The sequence below is a fragment of the Halichondria panicea genome, chromosome 2, assembly GCF_963675165.1.
Source record: "Halichondria panicea chromosome 2, odHalPani1.1, whole genome shotgun sequence".
Taxonomy (NCBI): Eukaryota; Metazoa; Porifera; class Demospongiae; order Suberitida; family Halichondriidae; genus Halichondria; species Halichondria panicea.
This window is the reverse complement of record NC_087378.1, coordinates 5,766,612-5,783,493: the sequence shown is the minus strand read 5'-3', so window position 1 is coordinate 5,783,493 and position 16,882 is coordinate 5,766,612. Positions and strand designations below refer to the sequence as shown.

General features: G+C 41.6%; 2 protein-coding genes across 2 annotated transcripts; one reads left to right on the top strand and one right to left on the bottom strand.

The window, feature by feature from the left end:
• Window positions 1-13,149: 13,149 nt before the first annotated feature.
• Window positions 13,150-13,638, top strand: LOC135332167 (zinc finger MYM-type protein 2-like). Its single transcript, XM_064527520.1, has one exon. It carries the CDS (start codon window positions 13,150-13,152, stop codon window positions 13,636-13,638), a length of 489 nt encoding a protein of 162 aa, XP_064383590.1.
• A 365-nt stretch (window positions 13,639-14,003) lies between these two features.
• LOC135332166 (52 kDa repressor of the inhibitor of the protein kinase-like) lies at window positions 14,004-15,085 on the bottom strand. The gene is given in 2 exon segments (XM_064527519.1): window positions 14,004-14,948; window positions 15,081-15,085. Coding segments are annotated over 2 exon segments (558 nt in total). The 3' UTR covers window positions 14,004-14,395.
• Window positions 15,086-16,882: the final 1,797 nt, after the last annotated feature.

Sequence of the window (16,882 nt, the reverse complement as noted above, 5' to 3'; positions counted from 1 at the left end):
CTAGCTACTACCTAAAACTTCCTTTCTTCACTAAAATTAATAGTGAACATGTGGCATTCAGCTACTGCGCATGCTCAAATTCTTATTCTGGGTGGGCTTATAATCGAGTGAAAATACCCTCGTGCAAGAACTTCGAAGCAAAAGAGGGGATGGGCGTTTATTCAAGATGGGCTTATTTTCGCGAGGGTACGGTACATGTAGGAATTGGCCGTCCCTGCATGGGAACCCTGCCGGCCGTGGCCGCTTTGGGGGTGGGGGTGGAGCTGGAAACGCTGAGCGACGCTTTTGCTGGGGTATTGTGCAGGGGCAAGAGTGACTCGACACCACCATAAGGAATTATTCCGGCATCAATTTTTGACCAGTCAAGCTGTCCTGTTGCTGCTGCTTCCTCCCTAAAGTTGTGGTCGTATGCGATCCACGATGGCCATTGGAATTTTGGGGCACGGCTGGGCTGTTTCGTGAGAACAACCGCGGCATATAATTGGGTACCTTTCTGGTCTGTGCCAGTTCCGATGCACCGTTGGCTAAGGTTGAGGGCTCAGTCCTCTTGCTGGTGGGAGGTCTCCTAGCTCCTAGCTCGACATATTTGCCGTGAGCGATGGAGCTATGATTATGGTATCGGAGACTGCTGGGTGGGAAGCCGTATGGGTGCTGCCGTTGAGAAGCTCCTGATCGTCAGGGTATTGAGTAGGCTAGCTAGGTATCTTACAAATGTCACCCGTTACATGACGTAGAAATAGGTTTAGAGATAGGTTTCCATGTCCCTGTGTTATATCCCAGCTATATACGTATGTGTACAGTTCTAATTTCTAACGACCTTGTGTTACCAAAATCTGCTGACGCCACATCTGAACAGAAAATATTGTAAGTACACTATATACAGCAGCGATCAGTCTCGTGGTATTATTTCAAGCCATACAATTAATTATTTTATGCGGTTAGTAGAACATGGTGGTTAGTAGATTATTATTATGCAAACAGTGCATGAAGCTTTACGTATAAGTACCATAACGCGCATGTAATATTGCTAGACTTAGAGGAGCATGTGGTTGGACTTGGACTGTCTCATGGTGTCTCCCCCTCTGTTTTCCTCTACCTCCACTTAGTGCTGATCACATGATCTCCAGCCAATCAGCTTATTAATCCGCACTTAAGTGTGCTTTAAGTTGGTTTGTTAATGCACACTTTTATCAATCTGAATGTCATCATAATTATAATAATAACAAGCAGATTAAGTTGAATGTTATTGTTTCGACTTGTTTTTGACTGCATCACTTTTTCGTCTGGAGAAATAAATAGGCTCAGCTTGCTTTGAAGATGTACGTACCGTTTCATCAAAGGTGCTTCGAATATCATACTCATTGCCATATAGTTTGCGCACAAAGTTTCCCATCCAGTAAGCCAGATCGGCATATCCAGTAGTGGGCTGTTGGTCAGCAGGAGAAATAAGTCGAGAACATGCCCAGTCAGTCCAGATCGTATCTCCTCCGAACCTACTAAAACTTGCTATTACTTCTAGCTAGCTAGCTAGCTAGATCTAGCTGCCACGAGGCTAGAGCTCACGTGACAGCATTAGAACACACCTAGCCAAGTCATGTGCTGGTGCACTCGGATGGCCTCTTGGTTACGTAATGCACTCGGCTGCGCCTCCTCGGTACGCTTAATCTTGGCTAGGTGTGTTCTAAATAATACCACACTTTCTTTGATCAAACTTATAATCAGATTTTAGACCAGGCTAGTGGGTTAAAGGAAAAATCACCAGCTTTAACTATAACTTTAACTATAATATAGTGTAGAATGTTGTATACATGTTTACAGTATAGTGGTAATAATTTTATTATAGTGGACCTGTAAGAAACCACTTGTGCCCTCCAAAACTGCCGGCCCAACTCACTTAGCAGCACTGTCTCAGATCAAGACTGCTACAGATCAAGACTGCTACTTTACATTACTACCGTCACTACCGTCACTACCGTAATTTTCGTGGGTTAAAATATTCTATAGTTTTAGCGCTCTATATATACTGGGGAAATTCAGTGGAAAAAGTGTCAGGGTCAAAAGGTCAACACTACATGCATACTGCGTTCTTGACCTTTGACCTTTGGACCCATGCGCATAGTTCGTACTTGTGATGATGTAATGTTTATAGAGTTAGTAGAGTTAGTAATTTTGCTGTGACTGTCACACTGAAGTGCTTTACAGTGGAGGTCCTGCCGAGACATCCATTCCCATCGGGACCAACAGAAGTGAGATTTTGCTTCTAAACAGAAGAAGACTATCGGACTAGCACTAGAAGAAGTAACCTACAGGATTCTCTCTGACCAGACCTGAGCTCGTGGAAGCAGGGATCAAAGGATGAGACAATCCTAATGATAGACTGGTAGACGAGGGACATGGTACTCCTGATGCTCCGGATCGGACTGCAGAGAGCTGAGGACAGACTGGGAGACACAGATGATGGGGGAGAAGAATCTGGAGCAGATGCAAGACGAGAACAGGCTCCTCACGGAGGCTCCATGAGAACGAAGTTACAAAGATTTGTGGAAAGCTAATTGTTCGCTAGCTAGACAATGTAATAGCCGAGCTAAAACGTCAGTTAGCAAGTACGAGCATTGTAGTACCTACGTTGAGGGCAACGGCCCCTGAATTTATGCATGGTACAATTGATGTTGATGATGTTACGACCGGGCCCCAGTAGAACTCCGGGCCCCAGTAGAACGGACAGTGAGTGGTGCTAGATGTGGTACGAGGCTATTCTGTACTGCCATGTGCTTGATCTATTTATGCAAGAAATAAATCCAAGAGTGATTGTTAGCAAGCACTAAGCTACAGCCCACAGAAAACAAGCAGATAAGACCAACCAGTATTAAAGTGAGTGTGTCCGGCTAGACGACTGGCTGCCTGCCCTGACCCGAGCGTCAACCTGGAATCAGTTGATCAAACTAGCTGAGGACAAGCGCATACATCATGTATTGGGATGGTCACATGCTTGGGATAGGCCAGTGAAAAGACAGAACAATCAGCACACACAAACAATTAGTATTGCCAGTAAATATTCCTGAACAAGAAGTAACGTCTTTATACTCCGGAAGACTTTGGATTTAACAGCACCTGCCTGCTGCTCCAACTTGTCCAACAGGAGCCTCTAGCGCTTTGCCGAAAACCATGCCTAGCACGCTTCTTCTTGGGTAGAGAACGAGTTTTTGCTCTTTTTTGAACAAAGTATCCCAGTAAAGCATGAAGCGAGCAGTGAAGCAAAAGAGGCAGTGGCCAGAGACGCGGCCATATTTAATCATTTCCGCCCAGGACACTAAACATCCCTTACCACGTCTAATCCGTTCTGGCAGGACTACGATACACCATTCCTGTGATCACTGGATCCCCAACTCCACCAGCTAAAGGGAAAAAAGATCCGATGCTTTTGCTGGTGCTGCTCCTTCACGTGCACCAACATCTTCCCATGTCCAGTTAAGATGCAGCTGTTTAGAAGACCTTAAGCAAATCAATGAATGTATTGAATTATAGTGTATTGTATAGTGTATTATATGTGACAATTGTCAAAAAAACAACATAATACTGACAAAAAACATTCTAAATCTCACTCGTAATTATCCATTGCTCACAATTATGTGCTGTGTTCATTGCATGGGATTTAATCTGGGTGAGTCCGTGAAAAGTTACATTGGCCACTATAGGTGGAATAATATAGGTGGGGTTAAGGTTAGGGTTCGGGAGTCTCCTGTTTAAGCAAGTGAAGTCATCTTTGGGGTTGGCTGGTGCCAAGTGCAGGTTGACTATTCTTATGTATAGATTTGCCTCCATGTTGGCAATTTGATTGCTATGGGGTTACTCCAAGGCAGCAGTGGTGTTCCATTCATTGCACCTCCGATATACGAGTACTTAATGTGGCGTGAGTGCAGAATCGGTGAATGTCAGTGTGGAGGATGTTTCGACTTACGAATACCTATAAAAAATAATGTAACTGCATGATTTCTCGAGGCAGCTGAATGTAATGAAAACCAACCACTGCACTTGAAGGTACACCAAACCCATTGCTTCCATCACGAGAAACCGTAAAAGCTCCACTTTGTTGTGTACCCGAAACTTCTGGACCAGTTGCGAGCTGGGCTCAACATTCTAGGGGCAAGGAATGCAACCACGCAAGTAGTCCCCAACCTTTGTTCATATGATTAGGTATTTTTCAGAATCAGAATCTGGAACTTCTAAATTAGTCAAAGATGTAATTAGATTAAAAATCATGCTACACTAAACGGCCTTGGTCAGGTCCTAAACTTGCAGTGAATCTTTGATAGTCGAAACCCTGTGAGTATTCCCACTTCAAACTATCCCTTGGCTGCCAAGCAAGTTTCATGCCTCCGGCCGGTTTAAAGAAAACATAGAGTATGGAATACTAAACCATGGACACTAACATTCGTGTATTTTTCAGAGCTATCATTTTTAATTTTGGCATCACATAATTATGTAATCACATATGTAATTACTTTTGTGCCTCATATCGTACCTTATAAAAATTAATTTATTCAGCAATTAATTAATATAAACACTAATTACAGCCCAAGTGACTAGCTCAATGCAATGCAATCTCTGCGCACTTAAGGCCCGGGTCAAAGTCTGAATACCAAAATTTAACTATTTATGCTACATCAAGATGATTCAACATAAAGTTCAATGTTTTCTTTTTCCGAAAAACTAATTAGCTTAATTCAATTATGCTAATTAGCCCCATAAATGGTGATGACGTCATGCCACTTTTAGTAAGAAAAGTGCAAAAAGCGGCTATGAAGATGCTAAGATCAAGCTTCAAAAACAAGGCTAGATGAACAACTCATTGCTAGGTACTAGTATCATAAATGGGGAGAGTAGCAGTTACTGTATCAAGAATACACAACATAGCCTACCTGGCTGCCAGAGCTAAAGAAGCCAGTATAGCTAAGACAATTTTGCACATATTGACTCCCCACTTGGGCATGACAACATACTCTATCTTTTGAGGGCCTAAACAGCTACTCTTACCTTGCTTAACCCAGCCGTTTTTGTTGCTAAAGATATTGTATAATAGTTCCAGCAGCTAGCTAGGCAAACACATTGACTCATGACGTCACATGCACTGATAAAGATTATGAATCTCATTAACACTACATAATCTACACAATCTTGGGTAATGAATAAAATTAATGCTATCAGTACAAGGCCCAGGCATGGAATAGTGACAGGATCAAGAACGACCTTCCCAGTCAATTCCAAAGTATTCTACAATAAATCACATTGTGATAACACTGAAGAAAACATCAATTACATTGTACTGTACTCTTACCAATGTATCACGCAGCAGCATCACCTGACCCTTGTAGCAATCCTTTCGTCCACAACTGGTATGGAGTTTGATTCCTCAAACGATGAGTTTAAGATGAGCATACGCCAAATGGCTGGCTGTTGATTCGGGGGATATATATGTAATGCAAGGAAAACAGGTCTGTATTGCACAGAGGGTCCGGTCCATCTTCTTCTAAGGAGAACACCTCGCAGTAGGGAACACCTTGCAGTAGGGTGATATGTATCCTGTGAATAGGTCCCTCCATAACTTCGTTGGCCCACGTTAAGCATAAACTGAGACACCAGCACATTTTCTCCTCGACCATGCTCATGAACTGCACTCAAGCCCTGATATATACAGGGAGGCCCCATTCCGTCTATAGCATACATTATATTTTTGCCGGTGGAGAACTTTGACGCCACACCAATGACGCCACACCAATGGGATCAATTCTCTTCAGACTTTCTTGTGCGCTGGACCCATCGTTCTCCAGAGATGCGTCCTGATAAAATTTGTTGTATTATCAGAATCGCTCAACCGCTCAGCTCAACCGCTCAACTCATCTTGCATTCCGTATTGAACTATTCTTTTCCTTAGAAAGCCTAACATTTTCTGTAGTTGAAAAATGAGAGCTACAGTGTTCATCAATCACCTCATTTCTCACATGTTCAACTAATATTTCTCCACATCCAAAAGGTAACAAACACTCACCAACAGTTAAATCACCTTCATCATGTTTGTTCTCGTAATAGTATCTCAAGCAAGAAGTCAGGAGCCATTTTTCCTCACAAAATGGTAGACAAAATTTCTTATTTATGCACTTGTCAACCCACCTCCCCCCTCCAGGGATAGGTGGGGTCACATGGCCAAGTCGGACCTCACCTAGGGGGATTGGGTGCATTGGGTCAAAAGATCACATGCCATACTCATCCTTCCAACACATGCTGAGTACAGTGGGAGCTAATCCTAAACAATCTCAGATTATATAGTGATTCTACAGGCCCACACCCACATAACATGGGCACATAACCCCCATGTTGTTGTGAAATAACATGCCCTAAGGTAGGGGGTCTGAAATTAGATTGACAAGTTTTAATATTCTAGGTAGGTATATGCATACAACAGCTCACGTCCAGTTTGGGGAGGGACGCCACACTGGACGTGAATATGAATACGTACGCATACACTTGGGCTACCTATGACTTTGAGAAGATCCTTACACTTTTATACTTATAAGAACAAACGAACAAAGTAGAAAATGGTAACTAGTCTATCGGGTTATAATTATACCAATAGAAAGCCAATAAAAAGCCCATACACAGCCCATACAACAAGGAGGTGCAACATGTGTTGCCATAGCAACCACGGTTATTACGCTCTCAGTGGCTAGACAACCGTTGACAAGTTCAGAGGTACCTAAGTTAGCTGTGCTTTGATCTTTGAATTTCATGTATACGGCAAACCTATTGGTTTATCAACAACACCTCAACAACTCAACAACACCTGGTCCAGATTGGTTGAAAGATATCATTAAAAAAGTTGAACAAAGACTTAAGCTACACAGAGAACGCCCATCCTCAACCAACACCACCTCAACGAAGTCTCAAGTCCCAACTATCTGTGTTTTGTGACTCCATATCGTAATATCGTAACTATCGTAACTACGTAGTGTGTAAGGTTTTTGTAAATACAGACAGGTTTTTCTGGATCTGGTTCTAAGGCATCTGACAGTCTGAAGGTAAAATTTAAATGCAGTACTGAATCCAATGTCACCCACTAATTCTATTAGGAAAAGGAAAATGTGTTTCCCGATACCAACACAGCATAACTTTGACAACAATTGATTCAGACCGAAAGTATGCTGTACATTGTACAAACATTGGCGACAATGCTAATGACATATGTGCAAAAGCCGTTTAGAACATTGGCGTGCACCTTAGTTGACAAGTACCCATTTCTGAAAGATGATGAGGGAGATGGACAGGTACTTGGGAACGTATAATTCTTGTGAACGTATAATTATAACCAGCTATAGTTTTTGTAGCATTCCTGGCAATGGTATATATACGTCAGAATATCAATAGACGATCGAAACCATAGACGATCGAAACCAGATGGTGCTGGGCCTGTTAGAAAAAAATTGAAGCTCAACAACATAAGTCACCTGTATCCTCCATTATCAAAGCAGAACGGACGAAGCCCAAATTAAGACGTTAATGAAGCAGACTTTCCCTAATCGATGGAGAGGCTCCCAATAATACGTTCTCATCCTTCTCATCAAACCTTTCCTGTCATCAAACCTTTCCTGTCCTCAAAAAAGCTATCCTCTTGGATTTTTGTGTGTTGCTATACGTAGCTGTCACAAACACTTCAGTATAATATTATTAGCATTTGTCTTTATAGATTTCGCTCTACTAACGGAGAAGCCAACGATTAGACAGGTCAATCGCCTTGCAGAAAGAGACCGAAAGTTACTCTGATGTTGTAGCGGAAGGTAAGTCCGTTACAAGTTTGTTGTGTTGGAATGACATTATAATTATATAGGTACAATGTAGCCTTCTCTAATAATTGTACGATGTAACTTGCGATCACCACTTAGCTGTTTGTTTCTATTTATAACAAAGGTGTTCGGTACAATAATGTTGATTAATTGTGCCCATCTATTGCTTGGCACTTCTCTTCGCAACGGGAAAGACCGGAAACGTCTACAGTCATGTTTAGAGCTTTGAAACTAAATAATGATATGTGCTCCTTACTATACATACATGCACTTCATAATTGTATTTTTTGTTGATAGAGGGGCACTCCACCTATTGAAAGGATTGAAGCTGGCAACAACCAACCACACATCGTATGGTTTAAGGAAGACACAGAAGACACAGAAGACGAAGACATCCTTCAACAGTACAGCACAAATTTAATCGTCGCTGTGTTCTCGGTTATAGCTGCACACTACATATTCAATTTGTCCTTCAATTTGTCCTACCATTAGAAATCCGGAGATTTCTGGGCAATGATGGGCATACCATCTAAAAACCATCAAGTGCCACTCACTTCACTTCACTGGTATCACTAGGTTAAAATTAACTGGAGTGATGCATTGAATTTGAATGTAATTATTTTAAGAAATGACTATAATATGCTATATTTGTTTCTGTGACAACTCATGACTGACAGTATTATGTTACGTTGTTATGTACTTAACCCGATTGTGGCTGACTTTTTTGCGAAATTCTAATTCTGCGATACTTAGGAAGTAGCTCGAACTACGCACATCCCTGTATAGAGGAAGAGCTGTAGAATCACGTGCAATTTAGTCTAGAATTTTCCAAGCCACATAGCATTAGCATCTTACCGCACGCTATGGCTAGATTGTTTACTTGTGCCGATGTGCTTGAACAGCTTGAGGACAGCAATGGCGATGTCTCCTCTGGTGATGACAGTGGAGAGGGATACCTCCCAAAGGCTACCAGCTTTATGCCAGACGCTGTCTGGGACTGAGGACATGCATGACATGGACCTAGACGCTAGCGCTATGGACCAGGACAGTGAAAGACCAGGAGAGGGCTCACTGTGTGACTCTGGCAAGTAGTATAGTATAGCTAGAATATCAGTAAAGTATAGTATAGCGTAATGAACATAGTAATTACTTCAAAATTCATATGATGTGAAAATCAAAGCCTTTCTACCATATGATAGGCTGATCCATGATAGGCTGATCCATAAAAAAAAATTTTTGGATTTTATCTCACCGCTGGCCGAGCATTTAAAATGATAAAAACGGGTGAGCGTAATAACCGTGGTTGTTATGGCAACACATGTTGCACGTATGGGCATTCTATTGGTATAATTATGGTTGCTAGGCCTGCTCTGGAAACCCGATAGAGACATTTCACTTCACTGTTAATATAAGAATCCGACTGTTAAAGGGTTAACCCTTTCCCCGCCGTTTTAATTAAAACAAGAAAATACAGAATAAATAACAATTTTCTTTCAAAATTCATATGTCATGAACCATACCTATTTCCTACAGGTAGCGCAGAACCCAGAGGTATCTTGACACCATCTTCGTTACCTAGCAACTGACCACCCCCACTAATTAGCAATTGTTTACAAACATTCACAACTATGTAACATTCACAACTATGTACACAAATAATGTTGTATGAGGCACTAAATAAGTGTTCTCAATGTTTGACATGGTATCTGCAGAAAGTTCTCTGCAAGGTCGTATCAGCAGACGCCCTTTTCCCGGGAAATATTTTCTTCACCTACACACAGGTTTACAACTTCATACACAGGTTTACAAGTTCAATGGTGGCTCATGATGTCCACTGCTGTACTAACTAGCCTAAACACAGTTATACTGAAGCTATCAAGACGAGCTTCTTCCTCAGCTCTATATTTTCTAGCTTGAGGTAGCTTTTTATCTAGCTATGATCCCAGTCACTGTCCTCTCACTCAACAAGGCCCTAAGCATCGATATTCTCACTGTCTAGCTATACTTTCTGTCTAGCTATACTTTAGAACCTCACTAAGGTTGTAAGGTTGTACTCTTGAAACATTATCAAACGGTCACTTTTCTTTCGACATTACTGCGTGCCCATTACTGCGTGCCTCGAATTTTTGAAAATGACGGCTTCAACGGGGAAAGGGTTAACCAAGAAAATAAAATACAGAATAAAATACAGAATAAATACATCTTTTTATTTAAAAATTCATATCTTATGAACTATACATTGAAATCACTCGTAACTATTTTCCTACAGGTAGCCCAGACCCCGGGGGTACCATGACATCATCATCGTTACCTAGCAACTGACCACCCCCAACTAATTAGCGATTGTTTACAAACATTCACAATTATTTATGCCTCGAGGCGTAGCCGCACGAGGGATACGGTAAAGCTGACTGTGTGTGTGTCTGTCTGTGTGTCTGTCTGTGTGTCTGTTCCAGCTGTAACTGCTCAACGGTTGCAATGCGACGAATGCGACGAAAACTAACAGCTTCTATAGGCTTCTAGCCACGTTCTCTTGGATTTTGATTCGTGGATTAGCAAACTAAAGCTTCTTTCTCGAGTTATGGCTAGTTTGACTCACATTGAAGGCTGTTCCAATCTCTTTAGAATCTTTCATACATCATCTGTTCAACATATGAGTTAGCCTTGCACTAAAGCGCCAGCTTTTTGTTAGCTCAGAAAATACCAGCTAGCTAGCAGTAGCCATTTGTGAAATTAATCTCTTTGGACACACCCTTTAATTATTCCTGTGGATGTAATGCGCATGCGCGCTCATTCCCCACGTGTGATATCCAAGATCCAGATCCAGATCCTCCTGGCAGAATCATATTTTTCTTGAGGGCCTGGTAAGCCACAAAACACTACTATATAACTGCATCTTTTCTTCTTAGATATTATATACACTGAACTACAGATCCTGGAAGAATCAATTTTCTTCTTGAGGTCCTGGTATTAATGCATGTAAATAAGTCTTTTCTTCTCAGTGACTTTATATAGATAAGCTAACTTTATGAAATAATTAGTAATAATTAATTGAAAACAAAATCTTCTTCTTTGTTGCTTCCTAGGTCCTAGTATAAGCAGCTACAAAACACAACAATGATACCATAATTATACAGATGCAAGCCAGTTTTAGACAGATTATTTTATACACTTTTCCTCTTCTATACTTCCTCTTCTATACTTTTGAGCGAAAGCAAATCATGGCGAGAGGCATTAGCACAGCGCCAGCTTGAACACTAGTTTACACAGTACACAGTACACAAACAATATTGACTAAGTAAGTGTTCTCAATGTTCTCACGGTGACATATAGGATCTTCAATGTCCACTGCTGTCTGTACTAACTAGCCTAAGCAAACCTAACCTATACTGAAGCTATCCTGAAGCTATCAGAATACAGTATGTTGCTAGTTCCTTCAGGCTCTTAGCTACGAAGGCCATAAGCATCGATATTCTCACTGAAGATGTTGAAGTCAGGTACTGCACGAAGCGTACCTCGAAGCAAGATGTTGAAAATACCACGAGCTCAATGCGCATGTGCTGGTACCTACAGCGTGCTCCAACACAGTGTGCACAGCAAATTTTTGAAAAATCTCGATCCGCTGGACGACATATGTCGCCCAAAGCCGGGAAAGGGTTAACAATGTACTATAGTGATACTACACCAATCAATAAGGAGTCTAGAGTGTTATGTTATTAGTATTTGTCAATTGTCAACACAATGTACCCTTATTAGTACAAACTATTTCAACACAATGTACCCTTTGTTGCTTGAACTCTTCCTAATGTAGAACTCTTCCTAATGTAGCATTTAAAGTAGTATTTAGATTTATTGAGTAGTAACTACATCTTGACTTGACATTTTAGTGCTGACATAAGTACATGTTGTACAGTAACAATTACATTGCATGTGTGTGTGCATATCACATGTTCTTGCTAGAGCTGGCTGCAATTCTTCCCAGCAACACGTAAATCTTTATACTTCCTGTGTACTTCCTGCCATGTTCCGTCTAATCCCATGAAATTGAGTTCTCGTTTCCTCCTCTACTATCTATGGACATAGCAACATACTTTACTAAGGATTTTCTTTAACAAACAAGGACGTACGGTTACTATTAAAAAACCTCTCATAATAATTACTGCTGCAAAAAAGTATTTAACGAATCTCTCATAATAAGTGTTAAATGTATCTTCCATTGTTCTCTGTCTTGTATCTGCTCTTCTTCTCCGTCGTCTACTGTCACGTCTCTGTTGTTGTTCCTCTGCTGTCTCGCTTTCGCAACAAGCGAGGCTCAAAAGACTCGCAATTCAAAGGGGTAACTATCCCCGCTACAAACTGAGCAAAACCACTGATCTTCGTTACAATCATCACAGGAGTGTTTCATACTGGAACCCATTGATCACATTGATCGCAGCACAAAGCAGCACAAAGCACGGTGATTTTTCCTCATAGGTTTACTGCATAATTTGCACAGATACCTGGTTGGTCCAGGATTAGATTCTATATCTCCGGATACTAACAATAAATGCACACGGAGCACAAAAACCAGGCAAACTTGTTGGGCAATCACGTTTGCTACACAATTGTAAAGAATCAGGATATCACGAAGCAAGACACCCATCTGTGTTATCAGAAAAACAAAAGGAAGGAAGGACGGTTTTGCCACACCCTCATCTGACTGTTTTATGCTATGGCATGTAACTAGTTGTATAAAGCGTCAAGTTTTTATCCTGCCTGTTGAACATGAGTAGAAATACTTAGTACTGACTGTAACACGTAACCAGTGTAAGCTATCTATATTATGCGTACTAGCAGTTTAATACACAGCTTACCTATGAAGTGCTGTGGGTCCGTTCCAAACCAGGAGATCCCGACAGAGAATGCAACTGCCTAAAGGCGAATGCTGAACAAGATGAATATCTAACCATGTAGACGCGCTGTAACCTTAAGTATTATTTAGAACTTAAGTATTATTTAGAACACACCTAGCCAAGATTAAGTGTTTTAATCTGCGTGCCAAGGATGGCCTCGAGGTTAACGAGGCGCAGCTGAGAGCATTACGTAACCAAGAGGCCATCCGAGTGCACCAGATTAAAACACGTGACTTGGCTAGGTGTAGGATTTAGTGCTGTCACGTGAGCTCTAGCCTTGTTAAACCGGTTTTGTACCTGCTATATTTTTAAATCCAGTTGCTAGCTGTACGTGCTAGCTGTACGTATTAGGTTCGCAGATCCACCAGAAGGGACGATCAAAAGCTATCCCTGGCAAGACGAAAGCAACTACTGATTGGGGGATGAAAGCTTGGACTGACTGGGCATGCTCTCGAGTGATTTCCCCTGCTGATGTTGGAGATATGCCTCCAGGTGATCTAGCGTACTGGATGGGGAAATTTGTGTTTGAGGTTCGCAAACAGAATGGCGATGAGTATCCACCGAAATCTCTGTGTTGCTATGGTTTGCTGCTTCAAAAGATCGCTATGATATCAGTTCAACTGACGAAATATTTGGACGTTTACATGGATCTGGATCAAGCGGAACCGGATGAAAAAGAAGCAATGCTATGGTCTAGTGGGCAATTTGGTACACATGATGGCAAGGCCTTGCTTAACACTGTTTACTACTATAATTGCAAGATTTTTGGTCTGCGTAGCTATGACGAACATCGCAATCTGAAGCGTACAATGATGAAAAAGGTCGTGTTTATCTCGAATATGTTGATTTCGGAAACAAGTCGAATAGGGGTGGAACTCAAACATATCAAAGTTGACAATAAAAAGTTGTGAATATCTTTGTTAAATAACTGCCGAAAGAGTGTGATTTTTTCTATTGCAGCCAGATGACGGTTCTGGATTTGGCAAACAGCCAGTTGGAAAGAACAAATTATCGCTGTAAAGCAGCTGGCGTTAAGGGTAGAAAAACAGGCCATTCAGGAAAGGTCACGTGTGCAACCACACTCTACCACTGATTAAAGAGCGAACTGGCTCTACACAAATACAAAAGCTACACAAACTGGTTCAGATCAACAATATGAGGCCCTGCTTCCCAAACTGGAAGGCGAAGATAAATTAGAGAAAACTCCATCTGTAAAGAATGAAGACGATGATGATGATTTCATTCCATTAACTAACCAATTGCACCTTTAACTCTAAATGATAATAGCTTTATTGTGTACATAATTATTATTCAATATGCTTGTATCATGATTGTTTCATTAACAAACCAACTTAATTAAAGCACACTTCAGTGTGGATTAAGTTATTTAATCTGTGGTCAGGTGACCACTTTCAGATAAGCTGATTGGCATGTGATCAGCACTAAAGCATACACTGTAAAAAAGGGGAACACCGGGGTGTCAATTTTCGCAGTGCTCTAGTAACACCGGTGTTCTAAATTGCACCCTCTAGTGGTGTCATGGTGACCAGGGGCGTAGCTAGAGTAAACAAAGGGGTTTCCAAACAGCGGCGCGATAGCACCTCGAAAAAATTTTGAGACCACGCCCCTTAATTAAATTGTTAAATTGGTTACACCCTTTACGCTGGTTTATGGGTTTATGGGTTTATGCTTAATAAGATATTCCATTCTACGTGGATGCTTCCTAGCAAAAATGTTGATGATTTCTTCAAAGTTCAGTTTAATGCCATACTGACTATGCATCAAGGCCAGTCCACTAAGTCTCTCTTGGCCCATTGTACAGCGAAGATATGTCTTCAATCGACGCAGAGAACTGACTGGCATAGTACAAATCAGGCGAAGGATTGTGTGAATGTTGGGCCACATGTTCTTTCTGGCTATTTGCAAGGCAATTGAAGGTGAGGTTGGCATAGCTGGGTTTGATGCCTGTGACTCCCACTTGTGTTTCCACAGACTGAGTTCTGCTTCAAGTGATGACGGGGATGGCAGATCATCACCGTAGTCTTCAAGAAGGTCTGAGCAATCACACGTTGGAATGGATGGATCTACCAAAACTGAGGGAACGAGCTTGAATGGCCTTTTGCTGTATGTCAGAAAATCTTGACTCTAAATGAGCTCATCTAGAAAGGGAATCGACAATGTGCGGCGATAGTACTCTTCTGACACCCCAGGAGTATTACTCCTGGATGTCTGAATGGAGCAACGTCTTGGCTTTCACCTTCCGTCCAAGAGCCACAGCTGTATCGTGCCAGGTCTTGTGCTTGACGTTAATCTGAGTACAAAGATCTCGAAGAACAGATGTCACTGTTTTCACCTCATGATAGGCCTGGCAAAAGCGACATTGTTAGACCTTTTGTGTACTGTAGACACTCGTTGGTCACCACAAGGGAGATGATGAACTGATACTTTGTGATACAATTCAGAAGGCCTCTGGTTGACTCTGCATTCCAACCACTCGAAGCACCAGTACCTAAAGTATCAGTTCGATATCAACTTGAAGTGCATCTATACGAGCAACCCACCTTGTTTTACAGAGATTCACTAACTTTGTCGCCTCGACCAGTTCTACCAATTGACTCTGTCTTTTGGGAGAGTTTGAAATCAGTGTACCCATTAAATGTTTCACCCTTTGAACACTGCAAGAAGTTTAACCTATAGGCTGCACAGTGTATGTACACTGCCTTTGGACATGTGGCTACAGCCGCCCCTCGATGCCCCTCGATATTTACCTGCCATATTACCAGCTCTGAGGTCAGCCTCTCAGAGCTTCGAGGATCTTCTCTGCAATAGCAGCTCACAAGACAAAATCAACAAATTCTTCTCAAACTGTACTACAAAGCGCAGTACAATTGGGAGTTGTTCTTTGTTTGAACAGTCGGCTGCTTCATCGGTGCAACTTTGACTTCCTCAAGTATCTGCGTCCTAATCCAATCACCTATGCACAAAATAAGGTCGTTTTGGGAATGGTATTGTGCATTCCGAGGAGCTGTTTCAGAGAACCGAGTCGCCTGCATCCTTTTGAAAATCCAGTAAAGCAAGGAAGTTGCCAGGATTTTTGTCATCATGTTCACGGTGTCCTCTGAGTGAAATCATTTGCTTGCCGCAAAACACAATCGTCTTCAAGATGGACTTCAGAACTATCCTATTTCTGTCAACAATGGCTGGCTCTGAAGCTGTTGTTGAACTGAGAGTGTAACAAAATCAACAACAGATACACAGCTGCCTTGTGTGTACGCTGTTCTTGAAGGGTCACTTTGGCACGGGTCATTGGGCTGGTAATAAGTTAACCAAGAGGCATATGGCTTCTGGCAAAAAGAGCACAATTTACGCAGTAACCACCATTTTGAGCCTCAGAATAGGGGGAGCCAAGTTGGTTGAAATGTACGTTTTTTCCCTCTATGTGGGTACTTGAAGGTGTTATTAGGCCTAGAAGCGTTTTTGATAAGCCATAGCTTCTCCTCATCTCCCAAACTCTTCAGTTTATCTGAGCTGTAACTACCAATGTCATTGTTATTTTGTTTATCTGCATGATCAGTGGGCATGAGCTCTGAGGTTGGTGGCTGCTGTAATCTCAGGCCTCTTATCTTGCACTAGTAGGCACTGGAACAAATCCAAAAGACGACAAATGCTTCATATTCTATATTCTAGCTCAATATTGATTTTCCAGCCATGTGTTATTGCGCATGCGCACATGATCAGCTCCACCCACTTTTGAGCAAGCAAGGGGGTTTCTGGGAGCTACGCCTCTGGTGACACTACCCAAAGGTGTTAATTGACAATAATTTGTGACAGTCATTATAAACAGGTTGTACACCAGCACAAACTGTAATTTGAATTTGATGTCAAGATACAAGATACAATGTAAGACTTACTCCTAAGGATACAGAACTCCTAAGGATACAGAACTGAGAAGGTAAAGTAGTTGGGCAGTGATACAAGCCATAAGGGTGGTAACTAATCAGCCAAACAAGATAATGTTGACGGGAAGATGAAGAGAAGATGAAGAGAACGAGACAGTATATGCATGAAAAAAAGACTATGCTGTGAATATTTCCAATCAGGTGTTTTGTGCCATTAATTAACTTTCACCCAATTAACCCTACAGAAAAAAAGAAG

What these genes read in the sequence shown, in the direction of transcription:
- LOC135332167 (XM_064527520.1), top strand. Translation starts at nt 13,150, where the DNA reads ATGAAAGCTTGGACTGACTGGGCATGCTCTCGAGTGATTTCCCCTGCT.